The 21,681-nt window shown below is 43.2% G+C and overlaps 1 protein-coding gene and 1 long non-coding RNA gene across 4 annotated transcripts in view; one reads left to right on the forward strand and one right to left on the reverse strand.

Moving 5' to 3' along the window:
• Positions 1 to 21,681, reverse strand: part of dscaml1 (Down syndrome cell adhesion molecule like 1) — a 676,237-nt gene that overhangs the window by 128,740 nt on the left and 525,816 nt on the right. For all 3 annotated transcript variants that reach the window (XR_009509068.1, XM_059956821.1, XM_059956822.1), the window contains one exon: positions 20,184 to 20,339. Coding sequence is in view for 2 of the 3 variants with exons in the window: in XM_059956821.1 (XP_059812804.1) it covers positions 20,184 to 20,339 (156 nt within the window). In the remaining variant the exon portion in view is untranslated. The remainder of the gene's footprint in view (positions 1 to 20,183; positions 20,340 to 21,681) is intronic.
• On the forward strand, positions 165 to 20,343 carry LOC132385098 (uncharacterized). The gene is made up of 3 exons (XR_009509079.1): positions 165 to 773; positions 855 to 986; positions 20,207 to 20,343. It is a non-coding gene; the product is annotated as an uncharacterized LOC132385098 (long non-coding RNA).

Below are 21,681 nucleotides of genomic sequence, written 5' to 3' on the forward strand. Positions count from 1 at the left end.
GAGAGAGAGTGGGAGAGAGAGCGAAGTGTGGGAGATAGGAAGAATGTTTTAATCAGATTGGCCTTGTTCCTTCTCAGAGATTCTTATGTTCAGAGATATAAACCAGACAGCCGAAGAATGATTGGTTGGGGAGGGAGACGGTGGGGGGGGGGGGGGTGCATGGTCTCTTTAAGTGGTCTGATAATTAACAAGGAAATGACAGCTGATGAGACAGAAGCGAACCGCATTATCCTGATTGGTCACCAAATCCTGCCGCACACAGGTTTTGTTAGATATTGAATTTTGAGAAGCTTACAGGTATTAAGCAATGTTTCTTGCTGAAAGAGGGGCTTGGGAGGGGGCTTCAGGAAGAAGAGAAATGGTACAAGCAGCCAGGAGCCTAAATTTCTATTTTTCAGCATTATATGCTTAATGTGAAAGCATTATGATTGGACCAATAAAGATAAATTGTAATATTTAAGACTTCAGGGACTATATCATCACAATTTAATCCATGTTCAAAGTTAATCCACATTCTCTGCACCTGTTAAAAATGGCAGGGTTTGAATAAGGACCTATATGTGTAGATTAATCTGTGACAAAAGCTTTGGGCACAAATCCTTTATTTCTTCATAAAAATTGCATCAATGCAGCACACTTATTTTATTTCTAACTTCAGGCTATTCTATTTACAGCACAAGCTACAAATTTTGTGTGAAATATTCAAACGACAAATTACTGAATAATTGGACCTTCATTATATCTGCCAGGAAATGTGGTTGAAAACAATTGCAGTAGGTATTTTTTTAATAATAGATATATATAGTTTTTACATGCTCTAGCCTTGAATAAATCCTTAATTTTCATATTAACAGGCTCCTTCTTCACTCTGTTCAGAGAGCTGGGTCAATTTGGAGCTGCTTGAATTCTCCAATGCCGAATATCATGCTTTTTTAATCACTGGTCGCTTTCTTGTGAATCCCAGGGCACCACAAAAGGTCCTTCTGGTAAGATTTCCTCTGTATCTTGGTCAATATTTCTCCCTTAATATTGCTATAATACACTATCTAATAATAATCTCATGATCAATTGTGGGACCTTCCTGTGCACAGACTAGCCGCCACATTTTCTACACAGCAACATTTCAGAAATATTTAATTGGCTGTAAGATACTTTGGAATGTCCAAGTTAGATTTTTTAGAAATTGAAGTTCTTTTTTAAGACCAAATGCTAAAAGATAGCTTGGGATGGGGTTCTTCCATATCATCAAAAGATACTCTTGATCATGAACCAGTTTGGGCCAAATCCTGCAACTTGTACTTGTTGATTTCCATTAGATTCCTACCTTCAAATTCATCTATGTCCTAATTTCTTCTTTCTTTTTCTTTGATAGTGTCTTGGGAGCCAGACTGGGGTGGGATCTACAGGCTTTATCACAGGTGGGGAAATAGCTGTTGTGAAGGTTAGGTGGGAAGGGGCATAATATGGGAGATGAGCTGTTTCTTTTGATATCTTTGAGATACTTCCATGTGCTCCCAATGAAAAGATTCAAGGATCTGAAAGCCATTCTATATGCTCTTTCTCCACTTTGATCAGTCACAGACTAAAGACTACCATAATTCTTTGAGGATGTTACATTTTTTCAAGGAGGCTATGGTGAAGTTTTGAGTACAGTACCTATTTCAAGCCTGTGGTATTCATTTACTTATTCATTCGTAGGACTCCAACATTGCACAAGGCCAGGATTAACACCTATTCTTAACTGCCTCAAAAGGCTTTCTGGGCAGTTTCAGAAGGCAACTGAGATTTCTCAAACTTCTGGTAATTTCTCCCCCTCCACTTTCTCTCTTTTTCCATTCCCTATTCTAGTTCCCTTCTCATCCTTTTTCTTCTCCTCACTTGCCCACCTCCTTCCTTTAGTCTCCCTCCGCCTTCCCTTTCTCCCATGAACCATTGTCATCTCCTATTAATCCTCGCCCATCTATCCCCACCAGCTTCTAACTTCATCCACCCTTTAACCTCTTCCATCTATCCCCACCAGCTTCTAACTTCATCCACTCTTTAACCCCTTCCATCTATCCCCACCAGCTTCTAACTTCATCCACCCTTTAACCTCTTCCATCTATCCCCACCAGCTTCTAACTTCATCCACCCTTTAACCTCTTCCATCTATCCCCAGCAGCTTCTAACTTCATCCACCCTTTAACCTCTTCCATCTATCCCCACCAGCTTCTAACTTCATCCACCCTTTAACCTCTTCCATCTATCCCCAGCAGCTTCTAACTTCATCCACCCTTTAACCTCTTCCATCTATCCCCAGCAGCTTCTAACTTCATCCACCCTTTAACCTCTTCCATCTATCCCCACCAGCTTCTAACTTCATCCACCCTTTAACCTCTTCCATCTATCCCCAGCAGCTTCTAACTTCATCCACCCTTTAATCTCTTCCATCTATCCCCAGCAGCTTCTAACTTCATCCACCCTTTAACCTCTTCCATCTATCCCCACCAGCTTCTAACTTCATCCACCCTTTAACCTCTTCCATCTATCCCCAGCAGCTTCTAACTTCATCCACCCTTTAACCTCTTCCATCTATCCCCACCAGCTTCTAACTTCATCCACCCTTTAACCTCTTCCATCTATCCCCAGCAGCTTCTAACTTCATCCACCCTTTAACCTCTTCCATCTATCCCCAGCAGCTTCTAACTTCATCCACCCTTTAACCTCTTCCATCTATCCCCACCAGCTTCTAACTTCATCCACCCTTTAACCTCTTCCATCTATCCCCAGCAGCTTCTAACTTCATCCACCCTTTAATCTCTTCCATCTATCCCCAGCAGCTTCTAACTTCATCCACCCTTTAACCTCTTCCATCTATCCCCACCAGCTTCTAACTTCATCCACCCTTTAACCTCTTCCATCTATCCCCAGCAGCTTCTAACTTCATCCACCCTTTAACCTCTTCCATCTATCCCCACCAGCTTCTAACTTCATCCACCCTTTAACCTCTTCCATCTATCCCCAGCAGCTTCTAACTTCATCCACCCTTTAACCTCTTCCATCTATCCCCAGCAGCTTCTAACTTCATCCACCCTTTAACCGCTTCCATCTATCCCCACCAGCTTCTAACTTCATCCACCCTTTAACCTCTTCCATCTATCCCCAGCAGCTTCTAACTTCATCCACCCTTTAATCTCTTCCATCTATCCCCAGCAGCTTCTAACTTCATCCACCCTTTAACCTCTTCCATCTATCCCCACCAGCTTCTAACTTCATCCACCCTTTAACCTCTTCCATCTATCCCCAGCAGCTTCTAACTTCATCCACCCTTTAACCTCTTCCATCTATCCCCAGCAGCTTCTAACTTCATCCACCCTTTAACCTCTTCCATCTATCCCCAGCAGCTTCTAACTTCATCCACCCTTTAACCTCTTCCATCTATCCCCAGCAGCTTCTAACTTCATCCACCCTTTAACCTCTTCCATCTATCCCCAGCAGCTTCTAACTTCATCCACCCTTTAACCTCTTCCATCTATCCCCACCAGCTTCTAACTTCATCCACCCTTTAACCTCTTCCATCTATCCCCAGCAGCTTCTAACTTCATCCACCCTTTAACCTCTTCCATCTATCCCCAGCAGCTTCTAACTTCATCCACCCTTTAACCTCTTCCATCTATCCCCACCAGCTTCTAACTTCATCCACCCTTTAACCTCTTCCATCTATCCCCAGCAGCTTCTAACTTCATCCACCCTTTAATCTCTTCCATCTATCCCCAGCAGCTTCTAACTTCATCCACCCTTTAACCTCTTCCATCTATCCCCAGCAGCTTCTAACTTCATCCACCCTTTAACCTCTTCCATCTATCCCCAGCAGCTTCTAACTTCATCCACCCTTTAACCTCTTCCATCTATCCCCACCAGCTTCTAACTTCATCCACCCTTTAACCTCTTCCATCTATCCCCAGCAGCTTCTAACTTCATCCACCCTTTAACCTCTTCCATCTATCCCCAGCAGCTTCTAACTTCATCCACCCTTTAACCTCTTCCATCTATCCCCACCAGCTTCTAACTTCATCCACCCTTTAACCTCTTCCATCTATCCCCAGCAGCTTCTAACTTCATCCACCCTTTAATCTCTTCCATCTATCCCCAGCAGCTTCTAACTTCATCCACCCTTTAACCTCTTCCATCTATCCCCACCAGCTTCTAACTTCATCCACCCTTTAACCTCTTCCATCTATCCCCACCAGCTTCTAACTTCATCCACCCTTTAACCTCTTCCATCTATCCCCAGCAGCTTCTAACTTCATCCACCCTTTAATCTCTTCCATCTATCCCCAGCAGCTTCTAACTTCATCCACCCTTTAACCTCTTCCATCTATCCCCACCAGCTTCTAACTTCATCCACCCTTTAACCTCTTCCATCTATCCCCAGCAGCTTCTAACTTCATCCACCCTTTAACCTCTTCCATCTATCCCCACCAGCTTCTAACTTCATCCACCCTTTAACCTCTTCCATCTATCCCCAGCAGCTTCTAACTTCATCCACCCTTTAACCTCTTCCATCTATCCCCAGCAGCTTCTAACTTCATCCACCCTTTAACCTCTTCCATCTATCCCCAGCAGCTTCTAACTTCATCCACCCTTTAACCTCTTCCATCTATCCCCACCAGCTTCTAACTTCATCCACCCTTTAACCTCTTCCATCTATCCCCAGCAGCTTCTAACTTCATCCACCCTTTAACCTCTTCCATCTATCCCCACCAGCTTCTAACTTCATCCACCCTTTAACCTCTTCCATCTATCCCCACCAGCTTCTAACTTCATCCACCCTTTAACCTCTTCCATCTATCCCCAGCAGCTTCTAACTTCATCCACCCTTTAACCTCTTCCATCTATCCCCAGCAGCTTCTAACTTCATCCACCCTTTAACCTCTTCCATCTATCCCCAGCAGCTTCTAACTTCATCCACCCTTTAACCTCTTCCATCTATCCCCAGCAGCTTCTAACTTCATCCACCCTTTAACCTCTTCCATCTATCCCCAGCAGCTTCTAACTTCATCCACCCTTTAACCTCTTCCATCTATCCCCAGCAGCTTCTAACTTCATCCACCCTTTAATCTCTTCATCTATCCCCACCCAGCTTCTAACTTCATCCAGCTTCCACCCTCATCTGGTCTCACCTAGCTTCTGCCAGCGTGTACTCCTTCCCCCTCACCTCGCCTTATTCTGACTCTTTCCACCTTCCTTTCCAGTCTTCACAAATGATCTCAGCCCAAAACATTGACTGTTTATCCCTCTCCATAGATCCTGACTGACCTGCTGAATTCCTCCTGGATTTTGTGTATGTTGCTTAAGATTTCCAGCAACTGCAGAATCTCTCGTGTTCATGAGTGTCAATCTCATTTCTCGAGGTCAGACAGTGTAACGATATGAGTGAAGCAAATGTTTTTTTAACAACTCTCTAGGAGTTTATGCTTAGTCATAGATCACTACAGCACAGAAACAGGCCTTTCAGCCCATCTAGTCCATGCATATATACCATAATATAGAAACATAAGATCATAAAAAATAGCAGGGGTAGGTCATCAGGCTTCCTACCCCTGCTTTACCATTCATTCATCTCAACATCATTTTCCAGCCCTCTCTTCAGATCACTTGCACAAGATATTTGGAATATTGTGTTCAGTTTTGGTCATTCTGCTACAGATAGGATGCCATCAAACTGGAACCAGGGCAGAGGAGATTTATGAGGATGTGAGGATGCTTCTGAGACTCGAGGGTCTGAGTTATGAAGAAAGATTGAGATGCTGGAGTTTTATTCATTGAACCCTAGGGGAATGCGGGCGGATCTTACAGAGGTGTATAAAATCATGAGGGACATAGACAGGGTGACTGTGCACAGTCTTTATCCTAGGGTTCGGGAATCAAGAACTAGAGGACATAGGTTTGGTGTGGGAAGTGGAATTTAATAGGAATCTGAGGGACAACTTTGTTCCCACAGAGGGTGGTCAGTATATAGAACGATCTGTCTGAAGGCAGGTCCATTTAATAGGAGCTTGAAGGGTAACTTTTACCACCCAGTATATAGAAAAAGCTGTCAGAATCTTGGTCCATTAATGGACACTTGGACATGTGTGTAGATAGGAAAGGCGAAGAGGAAAATGGCCCAAATGTAGGCAAATGGGATTATCCTAGATGGTAATCTCGGAATTGAATACACAACCTATGGACTCACTTTCATGGACTCTGTACCTCGTATTCACGGTATTATTTACTTATTTATTATTTTATTGTGTAGTCTCTCTTCTTTTGTACATTGGTTGTTAGTCTTTGTGTGCAGTTTTTCATTGATTCTATCATACCTACTGCGAATGCCCACAAAAAGTGAATCTCAAGGTAGTATATGGCAACATATACATACTTTGATAATAATCTGCTTTGAACTTTGAATCTCGGTTGGCATAGCTAGTTGGGCTAAAGGGCCTGTTTCCATTCTGCCTGACTCTATATCCATTAATTAATAAGTTTAGTTCTTTTGTATTCCTGATTTATTTAATATGAAATTGCCATCTGTCCCAGAATCAACAATGCAGGGTCTAGGCATACAGGTCCAGTAACCCCATTACATACACTATTCTCAGAGTCCACTTTATTAGGTACATCTGTGCACTTCTCAGAAAGACTGCTGCCCATCAGATCTCACCCTGGTAGATGTTATATTATCCCAAGAAACCTGAGAGAAGTATATTCAGATGCCAGTTTATAAGGCACATTTGCTCATTAATGCAAATATCTAATTAGCCAATCACGTGGCAGCAGCTCAATGCATAAAAACATGCAGACATGGTCAAGAGGTTTAGCTGTCATTCAAACCAAATATCAGAATGGGGAAGAAATGTGATCTGAGTGACTTTGACTGTGGAATGATTATTGGTGCCAGACGGGGAGGTTGAAGTATCTCAGAAACTGCTGATTTCCTAAGATTTTCACACATAACAGTCTCTGAAATTTGTAGAGAATTGTATGAAAAACAAAAAAAAACATCTAGTGAGTGGCATTTCCGTGGGTGAAAACACCTCGTTAATGAGAGAGGTCAGAGGGGAATGGCCAGACTGGTTCAAGCTGACAGGAAGGTGACAGTAACTCAAATAACCACATGTTACAATGGTGGTGTGCAGAAGAGCATCTCTGGATGCAAAACATGTCAAACCTTGGAGTGGATAGTTTACAGCAGAAGAATGCCATGAACATACACACCTTGATCACTTTACAGGAGGTACCACGGTGTATACCTTTTACTCTGTGTAGCATTAAATGGCTGAAAGTAACCTGTCTGAGTACATGTGTACAATATTAATCAGCCAGAAAAGCAGAAACCCCGGCTGCCTACCAAGTAAAAGCCCAATGGAAATAAGCAAACTTAAGTCCATTCATTAATATGAATTTATTTCCACGATAGGATTATCATATTAAACGTGTCTGAAAACAACACATGACAGATTCATCTGCATTCTCGAGGTGCTTAAATATGTAATAATTACCCGGAGAACTCGGATTTCTTTTTGAATCAGAATATAAAAACCCTTCTGCTAACTCTTATGCAAAACAGGGATTAGTTAATGAAAAAAATATGCAAATACGTGGGGCTCATGGTATTATTAAAAAATAAAACAGGTGCAGATGCTGCTTTGCGTGGAAAATGGGTCATCCGGTTGATCTGGCAAGATTCCATGAGGATTTGCTATCCACTGCAATCAAGGGACAATTAATAACCTTGGAGGTGGTGTGTTATAATCGATTTGAACATGATAGGATTTGTTCTGGCATGAACTGAGGCCGTAATTTCAGGCTGCAGTCTATAATTAGGTACATTTTAATTTTAAATCACTTCACCGGTCGAAAGGCAAGCTTGCTGGACAAAATGCTATTCCAGCCACGTCCGCCCCAACTCGTTTCAACTCCCGGTTTTCCCAAATAATTCTTTTTTAAATATGTTCTGCCCACTGGGAAAGCCACAGTGGGTTCTGTTCTCTGTGGTAGCCCCTTGGGTCTCAGTATGTGAAAGGGCCACATCTAGTGTTGCAAAATGAGCTTACATGTCAGGTCTTTCAATCACAGCTGCATCGCTACACCAAGATTGCTGCCTGTCTGCACTTGGAGAACTCTGTTCCCTACAGTATGGCCCCAGACACGGTCTTCCATTGGGCCCATGCTCCCAGCCTTACAGCATTGCTGGGTGATGTGTATGGGCTGTCTCAGGAGAGACACCTGCATAAACTCTCAGAACAGATTTGACAGCCAGTCAGGCCCCTAATCCCTCACACAGGAGATATCCAAAATCTGGTAGGAAAAAATATCAAGATTAAAGTGCAAAACAAAAGATATACACATCTTTTGTGTTTGGTGTTTTTCTCTTTGGAGTACTTTCATGTATACAAGCATAACACTAGTAAACAGTGTGCACACTGGAATGACTCATGCACACACACATGAATACGAAGGTTAAGATGCAAGAATGTCCACACTCACACATACTGATCCATGTCCAGAAACATAGACACTAAACTTTTGCTCATCAGCTAATTTTCTCCATTCTTTTCATGGGGCTGCTGTGCTAAATTTGAGTCAACCGATCAAAGGACAGGTAAGTCTGTGCACAATGCCAGTGCCCTGTGTTCAGTGCAGGTTTCCTGATCTCACAGCCTACATTTAGGGACAGCCAGAGTTATGAGTTTACTTTCTTGCTGATCCAAACTGTCCATTGCAGAAGATTGATCCCACTATAACTTGTTCATTTCTTGACCATGCGATGTTAATTTCACATCTACATCAGTGGATATTGAACCAGTTGGATGGGATGGTGCTGACAGGCTACTATGAAGAGAACTGCTGACTAAAACTCTTGACCAGATTTCTTATATGGTAAAATGAACTTTATCTCTCAATTTGCCTCATCATGCCCTTGCACCTCATTTGTCTCACCGCACTGCACTCTCTCTGTAACTGTAATAATATATTCTGCATTCTGTTATGCTACTTATGTATGGAATGATCTGTCTGAGCAGCCCAGACTGTACTTGCTGGATGTTACATTACCAATTACAACCTGCAGTATATGTCAGCATGCCCTGGACTTCTGTAACTACATACAGCAGTACAGAGCATTGACAAGCAAGATGCACCTTCAATGGACGGTCGACATTTCAGGCAGAGACCCTTCATCAAGATTGGAGAGGAAGGGGGGCAGAAGCCAGAATAAGATGGGGGAGGGGAAGGAGTACAAGCTGGCACACAACAGTGGATTTATGTTTGCCAACTTATAATCAGCCTAGCTGTGAATTCATCGTGCATGAATTCACGATTCATGCAGTCGTGAATGGGCTGATGAGTTGAACCAATTCTTCAATAGGTTTGACAACTGCCCTCCTGTTTACACCCCCCTCAGCACACCAGCCCAGGTGCCGAGGCACCCAATGATCCCTCAGCACCAACACCTCCGTTCCTCCAGTTCAACACGTGGATGAACAACACAGGCTACCACTGTCTACAACCCCTCCTTGCCCTGCACCTACCATCGACACCTCCATGTACCAACTGCTATCGTCCCAATCTTCACCTTCCACCAATTCCCCTGTTATTGTGGACTCACCTTCACTACTGAGCAGGTGAGAAGGGCTCTGGGGAAACTCAGAAAAGCATCGGGTGGTGTGAAAACAAGGTCCTGAAGGAGTGTGGAGCACATTTTCAATCTGAGTCTCATCCTGGAGAGGGTCCTGACTGTGGAAAACATCCCCATGTGTGTCCCAGTACCCAGGAAGAGCCCACCGAAAGTCTTAAATGACTACCGTCCAGTGGCCCTGGCCTCACACATCATGAAGAACCTACACAGGCCGGTCCTCCCTCACCTCCAATCCTGGATCCCCTGCAGTTTGTCCCTCTGGGAGCATGTTGGAGTTGATGATGCTGTCACTTACCCGCTGAACAGAGCCTACTCCCATTTGGATAAGCAGGTCAGCGCTGTGAGGATCATGGTTCCTCAATTGCCTTCACACCATACAGCCCTCATTGCTGGGGGTGGGGGGGAGCTCTGTTCAATGCAGGTTGGCACTTCTATTGTGCCCTGGATAATGGACTACCTGACTAGCAGACCACAGTTCGTGCAGCTTCAGAGCTGTGAGTCAGCACTAGGGCCCCACAGGGTCTGTATTGGCTCCCTTCCTGTTTACCCTGTATACCTCGAACTTTAGATACAACACTGAGTCATGTCATGTGCAGAAATTCTCTGGTGACTCAGCAATAGTTGGGTGTATGAAGGGAGGACGGGAGGATGAATACAGGGCCCTGGTGCAGGACTTTGTCGAATAGACAATAGACAATAAGTGCAGAAGTAGACCATTCGGCCCTTCGAGCCTGCACCACGATTTTGAGATCATAGCTGATCATCTACTATCAATACCCGGTTCCTGCCTTGTCCCCCTATCCCTTGATTCCCCTATCCATAAGATACCTATCTAGCTCTTTCTTGAAAGCATCCAGAGAATTGGCCTCCACTACCTTCCGAGGCAGTGCATTCCAGACCCCCACAACTCTCTGGGAGAAGAAGTTTTTCCTTAACTCTGTGCTAAATGACCTACCCCTTATTCTCAAACCATGCCCTCTGGTACTGGACTCTCCCAGCATCTGGAACATATTTCCTGCCTCTATCTTGTCCAATCCCTTAATAATCTTATATGTTTCAATCAGATCCTCTCTCAATCTCCTTAATTCCAGCGTGTACAAGCCCAGTCTCTCCAACCTCTCTGCGTAAGACAGTCCAGACATCCCAGGAATTAACCTCATGAATCTACGCTGCACTTCCTCCACAGCCAGGATGTCCTTCCTTAACCCTGGAGACCAAAACTGGACACAATACTCCGGGTGTGGTCTCACCAGGGCCCTGTACAAATGCAAAAGGATTTCCTTGCTCTTGTACTCAATTCCATTTGTAATAAGGGCCAACATTCCATTAGCCTTCTTCACTGCCTGTTGCACTTGCTCATTCACCTTCAGTGACTGATGAACAAGGACTCCTAGGTCTCTTTGTATTTCTCCCTTACCTAACTCAACACCGTTCAGATCTGCCTTCCTGTTTTTACTCCCAAAGTGGATAACCTCACGCTTATTCACATTAAACATCATCTGCCAAGTATCTGCCCACTCACCCAGCCTATCCAAGTCACCCTGAATTCTCCTAACATCCTCATCACATGTCACACTGCCACCCAGCTTAGTATCATCAGCAAACTTGCTGATGTTATTTTCAATGCCTTCATCCAAATCGTTGATGTAAATTGTAAACAGCTGTGGTCCCAATACCGAGCCCTGTGGCACCCCACTAGTCACCACCTGCCATTCCGAGAAACACCCATTCACCGCTACCCTTTGCTTTCTATCTGCCAACCAGTTTTCTATCCATGTAAATGTCTTCCCCCCGATGCCCTGAGCTTTGATTTTACCCACCAATCTCCTATGTGGGACCTTATCAAATAGTGCAAGCTGAATCATCTGCAGCCCAACATCAGTAAGACAAAGGCAATGGTGATAGATTTTGAGAAGACTAAGCCTGCACAGTTCCCTGGTACTGTTGATGGTGAGAATGTGGATGTGGTGAGGACCTGAGGGTGCACTTGGATGACAGTGGAGCACCAACACAGAGTCTGTGTACAAGAAGGGCCAGAGTCGCCTCTACTTCCTGAGGAGACTGAGGTCCTTTGGAGTGTGCAGGCCCCTCCTTCACATGTCCTACCAGTCTGCTGTCACCAGTACAATCTTCTGTGCAGTGGTGTGCTGGGGCAATGGCATCAACACGGGTGATGCCAAAAGGCTCAATAAATTGATTAGAAAGGCTGGCTCTGACATAGGAGTCAAACTGGACACACTGGAGGCTGTGGTAAAACAAAGGACCCTGCTCCAAAGAGCTCTATATGAGGTAATTCTTACCCTTGGCCGTTAGGCTCCATAATGAGTCAACCTATAGCAGGGGAAGTGATGGCCCCTTCTGTTAGACTGTTATTAACTCTTTTTAAGCTCTGTTGAGCTCTGTTTACCACACCCTGCTATTGTGAACACCATGTGCAATACTGTGCAGTACTATCATCTCTTCTTATCTGGACGGTGTGAATGTGCACCCATTACTGTATAATATTACAGCAATTCTTGCACTACCATTTTATCAGTATGAACTTGGAAATCTTCTAAATCTTGCAATCTTTGACTTGAAAATCGTGTACATCTTATTTTAAGGTAATTTATCTTTATTTTTTCTTACTTCTCTTCTAATATTTGTATATCTGTGCAATTTTAATCCTACTGTGACACTGTAATTTCCTTTGGGATCAATAAAGTATCTATCTATCTAATTGACAAGATGTTTTCCATAATCTGTCGAATTTTGGAAGATTACAGCCAATGCATCCACTATATTCAGCTTGGATTGGCAACAGCACAGATGCACAAGGCTGAGCGCTCAGCCTCCTGCTCAGGACATAAATGTCCTTTGATAATATATTTACTTTGAACTTTATATCAATGTTTGCTTTCTTTTGTAACCTGGGATGCAAATTTTCAAGCACTGTGGATTTGTTCAGTTTTAGTGACATTAATTTATACTGCAATATGATTTTACTAATACTATGTTACTTTACTTCTTTCTTTTCTTTAGACTCCTTGTTTCCTGGAATTGATGGGAAGTTATTTGTTCTATTTTCTTTCAAGTCAGAACTGAAATATTTATTGCCTGCTTCTCTGCTCTTTTCTTGATCCCTATTTTAATGTTTCCTCTTTTTAAGTGTGAGGATACCATATTGTTCATACTTGTGGAAGCTTTTGTAGTTCACTTTATGTTCCTTGCAGTTTACTCTCATGCTCCTGGAATCAAATTGTTGATCGTTATTTTGATCGGGTCACGACTGCGCAAGCGCATGGATGTCAGCCAGTGAGAACAGTGAGAAGAGTTTAAAAGGAGACAACCTTATAGAACGGGCATCAGAAAAGCAGGCAACAATGTAGAGGTAGGCAGAATAGGAGGGCTTTGGTTCAATGGGTTGAGGCGATAATGGGTCGAGGCAAGGTAGGTTGGCTGTGTAGAATACAGACAGGAAGTATGCGTGTGAGGCCGGTGTTCTGTGCTCGATATCAGATGTGGGAAGTCTGGGAGACTCCCAGCTTCCTGGACGGCCATATCTGCACCAGGTGCATCGAGCTGCAGCTCCTTAGGGACTGTGTTAGGGAACTGGAGATGCAGCTCGATGACCTTCGTCTGGTCAGGGAGAGTGAGGAGGAGATAGAGAGGAGCTATGGGCAAGTCGTCACATCAGGGCCTCAGGAGATAGATAAGTGGGTAACAGGAGAGAGAAGGGCAAGAGTCAGAGGCTGGAGAGTGGCTGTCCCCCTTAACAGTAAGTACTCCTATTTGAATACTGTTGGGGGGGGGGGGATGGCCTGCCTGGGGTAAGCCACAGTGGCTGCACCTCTGGCACAGAGTCTGGCCCTGTGGCTCAGAAGGGTAGGGAAAGGAAGAGGAAGGCAGTAGTGATAGGGGACTCTATAGTTAGGGGGTCAGACAGGCGATTCTGTGGATGCAGGAAAGAAGCACAGATGGTAGTTTGCCTCCCAGTTGCTAGGGTTTGGGATGTTTCTGATCGCATCCACGATATCCTGAAGTGGTAAGGAGAACAGCCAGAGGTCATGGTACATATTGGTACCAACGACATAGGTAGGAAAGGGAGGAGGTCCTGAAAACAGACTACAGGGAGTTAGGAAGGAAGTTGAAAAGCAGGACCTCAAAGGTAGTTATCTCGGGATTACTGCCTGTGCCACATGACAATGAGTATAGGAATAGTGAGATGGAGGATTAATGCATGACTGAGGGATTGGACCAGGGGGCATGGATTCAGATTTCTGGATCATTGGGACCCCTTTTGGGGTAGGTGTGACCTGTACAAAAAGGACAGGTTGCACTTAAATGTGAGGGAGACCAATATCCTGGCAGGGAGGTTTGCTACAGCTATTGAGGAGAATGTAAACTTGAATTGCTTGAGGGTGGGTACCAAACTGAAGAGATGGAGGAAGAGGCGGTTGGCTCACAAATCGAGAAAGCTTGTAGACAGTGTGAGAGGGAGGATAGGCAGGTGATAGAGAAGGGACATGCTCAGACCAATGGTTTGAGATGAGTCTATTTTAATGAAAGGAGTATTATGAACAATGAAAATGAGCTTAGTGTGTAAATCAGTACCTGAAGCAATGATGTTGTGGCCATTACAGAGACTTGGATGGCTCGGGCAGGAATAGTTATTTAGAGTGCCAGGCTTTAGGGTGCTTCAGAAAGGAAAGGGAGGGAGGCAAAAGAGGTGGGGGCGTGCAACTGCTGATCAGAAAAGGAGGAAGTCATGGAGGGATTGTCTATGGAGTCTCTGTGGGTGGAAGTTAGAAACAGGAAGAGGTCAATAACTCTACTGGGTGTTTTTTTATAAACCACCCAATTGTAACAGGGACATTGAGCAGCAGACAGGGATACAGATTCTGGAAAGGTGTAATAATAACGGGGTTGTAGTGATGGGAGATTTTAATTTCCCAAATATTGATTGGCATAATATGATTAGGAATAGTCAGTATGGCTTTGTGAAAGGCAGGTCATACCTTCTGAGCCTGATTGAATTTTTTGAGCATGTGACTAAACACATTGATGAAGGAAGAGCAGTAGATGTAGTGTATATGGATTTCAGCAAGGCATTTGATAAGGTACCCCATGCAAGGCTTACTGAGAAAGTAAGGAGACATGGGATCCAATGGAACCATGCTTTGTGGATCCAGAATTGGCTTGTCCACAGAAGGCAACGAGTGGTTGTAGACAGGTCATATTCTGCATGGAGGTCGGTCACCAGTGGAGTGCCTCAGGGATCTGTTCTGGGACCTCTACTCTTTGTGATTTTTATAAATGACCTGGATGAGGAAGTGGAGGGATGGGCTAGTAAATTTGTTGATGACACAAAGGGGTGTTGTGGACAGTGTGGAGGGCTGTCAGAGGTTAGTGGGACATTAATAGGATGCAAAACTGGGCTGTTAAGTGGCAGATGGAGTTCAACCCAGATAAGTGTGAAGTGGTTCATTCTGGTAGGTCAAATATGCTGGCAGAATATAGTATTAATAGTAAGACTCTTGGCAGTGTGGAGGATCAGAGGGATCTTGGGGTCCGAGTCCAAAGGATACTCAAAGCTGCTGTGCAGGTTGACTCTGTGATTAAGAAGGCATATGGTGCATTGGCCTTCATCAATCGTGGGATTGAGTTTAGGAGCCGAGAGGTAATGTTGCAGCTATATAGGACCCTGGTCAGACCCTATCTGGAGTACTGTGCTCAGTTCTGGTCTCCTCACTACAGGAAGGATGTGGAAACCATAGAAAGGGTGCAGAGGAGATTTAGAAGGAGTTTGCCTGGATTGGGGAGCATGCCTTACGAGAATAGGTTGAGTGAACTCGGCCTTTTCTCCTTGGAGCGACGGAGATTGAGAGGTGACCTGATAGAGGTGTGTAAGATGATGAGAGGCATTGATTGTGTGGATAGTCAGAGGCCTTTTCCCAGGGCTGAAATGGCTAGCACGAGAGGACAAATAAGTTTAAGGTGCTGGGGAGTAGGTGCAGAGGCAATGTCAGGGGTAAGTTTTTTTTACGCAGAGAGCGGTGAGTGCGTGGAATGGGCTGCCGGCAATGGTGGTGGAGGCAGATACAATAGTGTCTTTTCAGAGACTCTTGGATAGGTACATGGAGCTTAGGAAAATAGAGGGCTATGTGTAACCCTAGGTAATTTCTATAGTAAGGATATGTTTGGTACAGCTTTGTGGACCGAAGGGCCTGTATTGTGCTGTAGGCTTTCTATGTTTCTATTTTGCTGAACTCTAAACTGCTTACAGTCCTCAGGTCTGCTTCTTCTACTTGCAACTTTTTATGCCTGCTTATTAGAGCTAATATAAGACCTTAATTTCCTCTGTGTGTCATAGCTGGGTCACCTTTTCTTCTGTATTTTTGCTCCCAAAAGGAAAGCAGTGTGCTTTGCTCCTGCTCTACTCACTTTACACTTATGACTGTGAGGCTAAATACAGCTCCAATGCCATATTTAAGTTTGCTGGTGACACCGCTGTTGTGAACTGAATCAAAGGTGGTGATGAATTAGCATACAGTAGGAGAGTGAAAATCTGGTTGAATGATGCCACAACAACAACCTCTCACACAATGTCAGCAAGATTAATGAACTGATTTCAGGAGAGGGAAGCCAGTGGTCCATGAGCCAGTCCTCACTGGAGGATCAAAGATGCACAGGATCAGCATTTTTAAATTTCCAGGTGCTTTGTTCAGGCTCTTGAATCAAAGGGGATAACTTCACTTGCTCCATCATTGAAATGTTCCCATAACTTATGGACTCACTTAGAAGGACTCTTCATCACATGTTCTCAATATTTATTACTATTTATTTATATTAGCATTTTCACAGTTTGTTGTTTTCTGTACTCTGGTTGAATGTCCTAGTTGGGCGTCTTTCATTGATTCTGTTATAGTTAATATTCTATAGATTTGCTGAGTATGCCCACAAGAAAATTAATCTCAAGGTTGTGCATGGTGACATATTTGTACTTTGATAATAAAATTTACTTTGAACTTTGAATTAGGTTTATTATCACTGGCATATGTCATGAAATTTGTTGGTGCAGTTTTGGCATTCACTGCACAACTGTTAACCACTGTCAGTCCACTGCCGAGCTTTTAAATGAAGCTCCCATTCCACAGATGGTTTTTTGTAAGGTTAGCCCAACTGGAGTGCTTAAAACCTTTAGGCTTGCTCCTCATTGATAAGGCAGCTAAAGATTGGCCAGTCAAAACCTCCAATTGAGGGGATAAATAAAAGCTGGATAAATAAATTCTATACATCCACAGTACAGAAACAGACACTGAACTATTCCATCCTTCTGCACATCAATGCCCAAAGTCAAAGGGCATTTAATGTCAAAGTGCAAATATATCACTATATACTACCTTGAGACTCATTTTCTTGAGGTATTTACAGGAAAATAAATAAATACAATAGAATTTATGAACTGTACATAAACAAAGACTGACAAACAACCAATGTACAAAAGAAGACAAATCATGCAAAAAAAGGTGATAATATTGAGACCATCAGTAGTAGAGTCATTAAAAGTGAGTCTGTAGACTGTGAAGTCAATTCAGTGTTGAGGTGAGTGAAGTTATCTACACCAGTTCAGGACCCTGATGGATGTATGGTGCTAAACGCTCCTGAACCTGGTGGTGTCGGACCTAAGGCTCCTGTATCTCCTGTCTGATTTTAGTAGCAAGAAGAGAGCATGTGCTGGATGGTGGGGGCCCTTGATAATAGATACTGCTTTCTTGTGGCAGCACTCCTTGTAAGTATGCTCAGTGATGAGGAGTGCTTTTCCTGTGATGGACTGGCAACAATGAATACCCAGGCAAAGAGAACAGCAGTTGCCGGAATCTGGAGCTCCACAAAAGTTAATGCAGGAACTCAACATTGAGTGTGTTGCTGCATGAAATGTCTTTCTGTTACTTTATACTTGTGCTCATATCCAGCTTCCTCTAATATGATCAGTGCAATCTACTTCAATCTGTTACTTGTGTAGTATGCCCTATGTACATAGATCCAAACTTAAACATGTGCTACATTTGCATGAAGATTATGCTTAATAAGAAGACATGGTAGCATAGTATGTAAAGAGTCTGTACATTTTCCCCATTTGGGTTTCATCCGGATGGGTTAGGGCTAGTAAACTGTGGACGTGTTACATTGGTGCGGGAAGTGTTGTGAGCTGCCCAGAGCTGATTGATTTGACACAAACAATACATTTCACCGTATGTGTCAATGTACATGTGACAAATAAAGCTAAACTTTAATCTTTATAGAAGATTCATTGGGGTTGGAAGGAATGGGAGAATAGGCAAGATCAAATAGTAGTGGTGAGCACTTGCAGAGACTATCATCTCAGTATAAAGGATATTTTTGTACAGTTGTTGACCAGCAACACAATTGCTACAATTCCCAAAAGAAAAATACCTACAGAAATGCACGTCCCTGTCAGGCATTATTGCAAGAGCAGCAAACAGATTCACATCAAACATTCCTAACACCAAGAAGAGTTTGAATACAGTACAAACGAATAATATTGTGGATGCTGGAAATCTGAATGTCCCACCATACAAACTTAAATCAATAAACCATCTTGGAGGCTGAGATATAGGAGCATAAATAAACTCTAGGATCATTTGCAGACATTTTATGTTGGTCAAAGGCAGCTGGAAATCCAGGATAAAACTTGGGTTGCTATGGAGAGAGCCAAAAGGAGTGTTACCACTGTAGTGATAACATACCATTAAATTGTCACAGCAACATACATGATGATGTAATCCATTAAACTCTGAACCAACCAGGAGCAACCATGAATGAGAACAATTCTGTAGGAAGCAATTGTTGAAATAAGAATATCACAAACAAATACAAACACTGTAATTAATATCAAGCTTTTCTTACTACCATTAGCTAGAAGAGAGTGGTCCTAGTCCAGGAGAATAAAAGTCAAAAGATGTAGACTTTGAGTGATTATTAGTTTGGGTGACTGATGGGTGAAAAAAAACTCTAGCAAAGATTGTTAAATACATAAATCATTTGTGTGGGAGAAACTGTCGAGACAGGTGCTATAGAGGGAAGGAGGGGGTTGTTTTCCCAGAAAACCATCTCCATGTCACGATTTTCTGTAATTCAAAGTAACATCATTTGTGCACATAACAAGAAAAGTGAACTAAAATTAAAATAAAACTTGACATAAATTCCATGAGAGTGAATTTGTATTCTGTATCTCAGCTATTTTAGTAGCAATTGATCGGGTGGTTAAGAATGTGCATTGTGTGTTCATCAGTCGGGGGGCGGGGGGATGAGTTTGAGAACCTTGAGGTGATATTGCCGCTCTATAAAACTCTGGTTAGACCATACTTGGAATATTGTGTTCAGTTCCAGTTGCCTCATTATGGGAAGGATGTGGAAGCTTTAGAGAGGGTTCAGAGGAGATTTGCTAGGATGCTGCCTGGATTAGAGAGCATGTTTTAAGAGGATAGGTTGAGCGAGCTAGGACTTTTCTCTTTGGAGTGAAGAAGGATGGGAGGTGACTTGATAGAAGTGTACAAAATGATAAGAGGCATAAATCGAGTGGACAGCCAGAGACATTTTCCAAACGTAGGAGTGGCTAATATGAGGGGGTGTAATTTTAAGGTGATTTAAGGAAAGTATAGAAGGGATATCAGAGGTAGCTTTTTTTTTTTACACAGAGTGTAGCAAGTGCATGAAATACCTTGGCAGGGGTGATAGTAGAGGGAGACGCATTAGAGAGGGTGGAGAAATTCTTAGATAGGAACATTGATGATAGAAAAATGGAGATCCAAGAGGAACACAATCTTGCCATTGGGTTTGGAAGCTGCGCGCCTCAATGGCCCAGAGAGCAATGTTGCCTGACGTCAGCGCTTTATGCTTTGACTCTTGGTAGGGTCACCCATGCCAAACAGGTCAAAGGGTAGAGGACAGTCTAAAAATGGTCCACCGGTCCTCCAGGTTTGGAGGTTCAGCTCAGGGCTAAGAACTCTGACTGGTAAAACAAAATTGTTACGGAAGCAGCAACGGAGAATCTTTCCACACATGAAGATGGAGGACCTTCATAGCGGCCCTAAATGCCAGTAGCGCAATGGGCAGTAAATGTGGAATGGAAGGGTTAGATTGATCCTAGAATAGGTTAAATGATTGGCATGACAGTGTGGGCCAAATGGCCTGTACTGTGTTGTAATATTCTACTTTCCAAATTTCTCTTAAATGTTTGAAATCGAACCCGCATCCATCACTCCTGCAGGCAGCTTGTTCCACACTCTCACCACCTTCTGAGGTATGAAATCCCCCTTTATTTCATTTTTGACCCTTAACCAATGACCTTTAGTTCTCGTCTCACACAACCTGAGGGCAAAATGCTTGCTTGCATTTACAATATCTGGACCCCACAAATCTCCTCTCAATCTCCGATGCTACTGTTAGCAACATCACTCATAACCTGATGGAGGAAACTTGCACTAGTTTTACAGAGAAGGAAAGAAAGGATTCTTACTGTCTTCTTTTGTCTGTGCGTAGATCACCAGGCTGCGCACGCCATCCCCTGCCTGAGTGAAGGCCAGCACCTGGACGCTGTAATTGGTGAACTTCTCCAAGCCTCTCAGCTCTACTTGTGAGTCCATCGTGGTGATGTTCTGCATCTCTCCCCAGTCTGCACCAACACAAGATGGGGAAAAGTCACTCAGGACATGTATCAGTGCAACAAACACCTGCTACAGGCATTTTGCTTGTATTACTCCCATCAGAGAAGAGGCTACACCAGGACCTCCAGACTCAAAAGCAGTTACTTTCCTCAAGTCACTGGGCTGATCAACACCTCTATTCATTTTTAGTTTACAAAACTATTCACTCAAAAAATACAAAAATACAATCTTCAGGGATTTACAAGACTGCTAACAATTTCAAATTAAAATATGGTTACTGCTATCTATAAAATGCCCTGTGGTGGGGAAACGCACTGTTCCGATAATACTCAATGGCCCCTCTCCAAAGATACCCTAGCAGGGACATAAGGCTGGAAGAGGGGCAAGCAGTCAGCTTGGGCAGATCCCTCAACTGCCCGCTGCCTGGATCTATGAATGGCCATTTTGGCCAGGTCCAGGAGTAAGTCATACCTCCACCCATTTACCTACCCCACCACCCCACACTGTCACTTTATGTACAGACAATCAATCTATATATATGTGTGTATGTGTGTGTATATATATATAAGCTAATCTTATGTATATTTGGTCACACTCAACAGTTATTTGTACATTGTGTTTTATAAGATTGCTTTTATATTTATAATTACTGTGTTCTTTATGTTTATTGTGTTTTTTTTATGTTGCATCAGACCGGAGTAACAATAACTTCCTTCTCCTTTATACTTGTGTACTGAAGAATGACAATAAACTACCTTGAAACTTAAATTGGGAAGTAAAATGATATTTGAGTTGAGGCCAGGGGAATCAAAGACCCATCCATCTGCAGGTTGTTATTCTATGTAAGATTTCATTTCAAAAATAAAATGTATTCATAATAATAAATCTAGGAACTGGAATACCATATGTACATGCCTTTCCTTACATTTGTAGTGTCATCCACTCAAAACGTCCTATTTACTAAACACGAGTCATACATCAGCAACACACATAAAATGCTGGAGGAACTCAGCAGGCCAAGCAGCATCTATGGAAGAGAATAAACAGTTGATGTTTAGGGCCAAGACCCTTCTTCAGACTGTTCACAAGTTGTTTGTTTATTCATTTTCATAGATGCTGCCTGACTTGGTGAGTTCCTCCAGCATTTTGCATGTGTTTTGCTCAAGATATCCAGCAACTCGAGTCTAGTGTCATTCACAAAACACTAATCAAGTGCTTGCAGGGCAGTTAGACAGGAGCCAGCCCCTCAGAGTTCAGTGGCAGCAGAACCTTCAAGAGCAGTCTTTTCATTGACTGCACTGAGCTTCATTGGAACTCTCACCATCCACTCCCATAGCCTGCACTGTGCCA

The sequence above is a fragment of the Hypanus sabinus genome, chromosome X2, assembly GCF_030144855.1.
Source record: "Hypanus sabinus isolate sHypSab1 chromosome X2, sHypSab1.hap1, whole genome shotgun sequence".
NCBI lineage: Eukaryota > Metazoa > Chordata > Chondrichthyes > Myliobatiformes > Dasyatidae > Hypanus > Hypanus sabinus.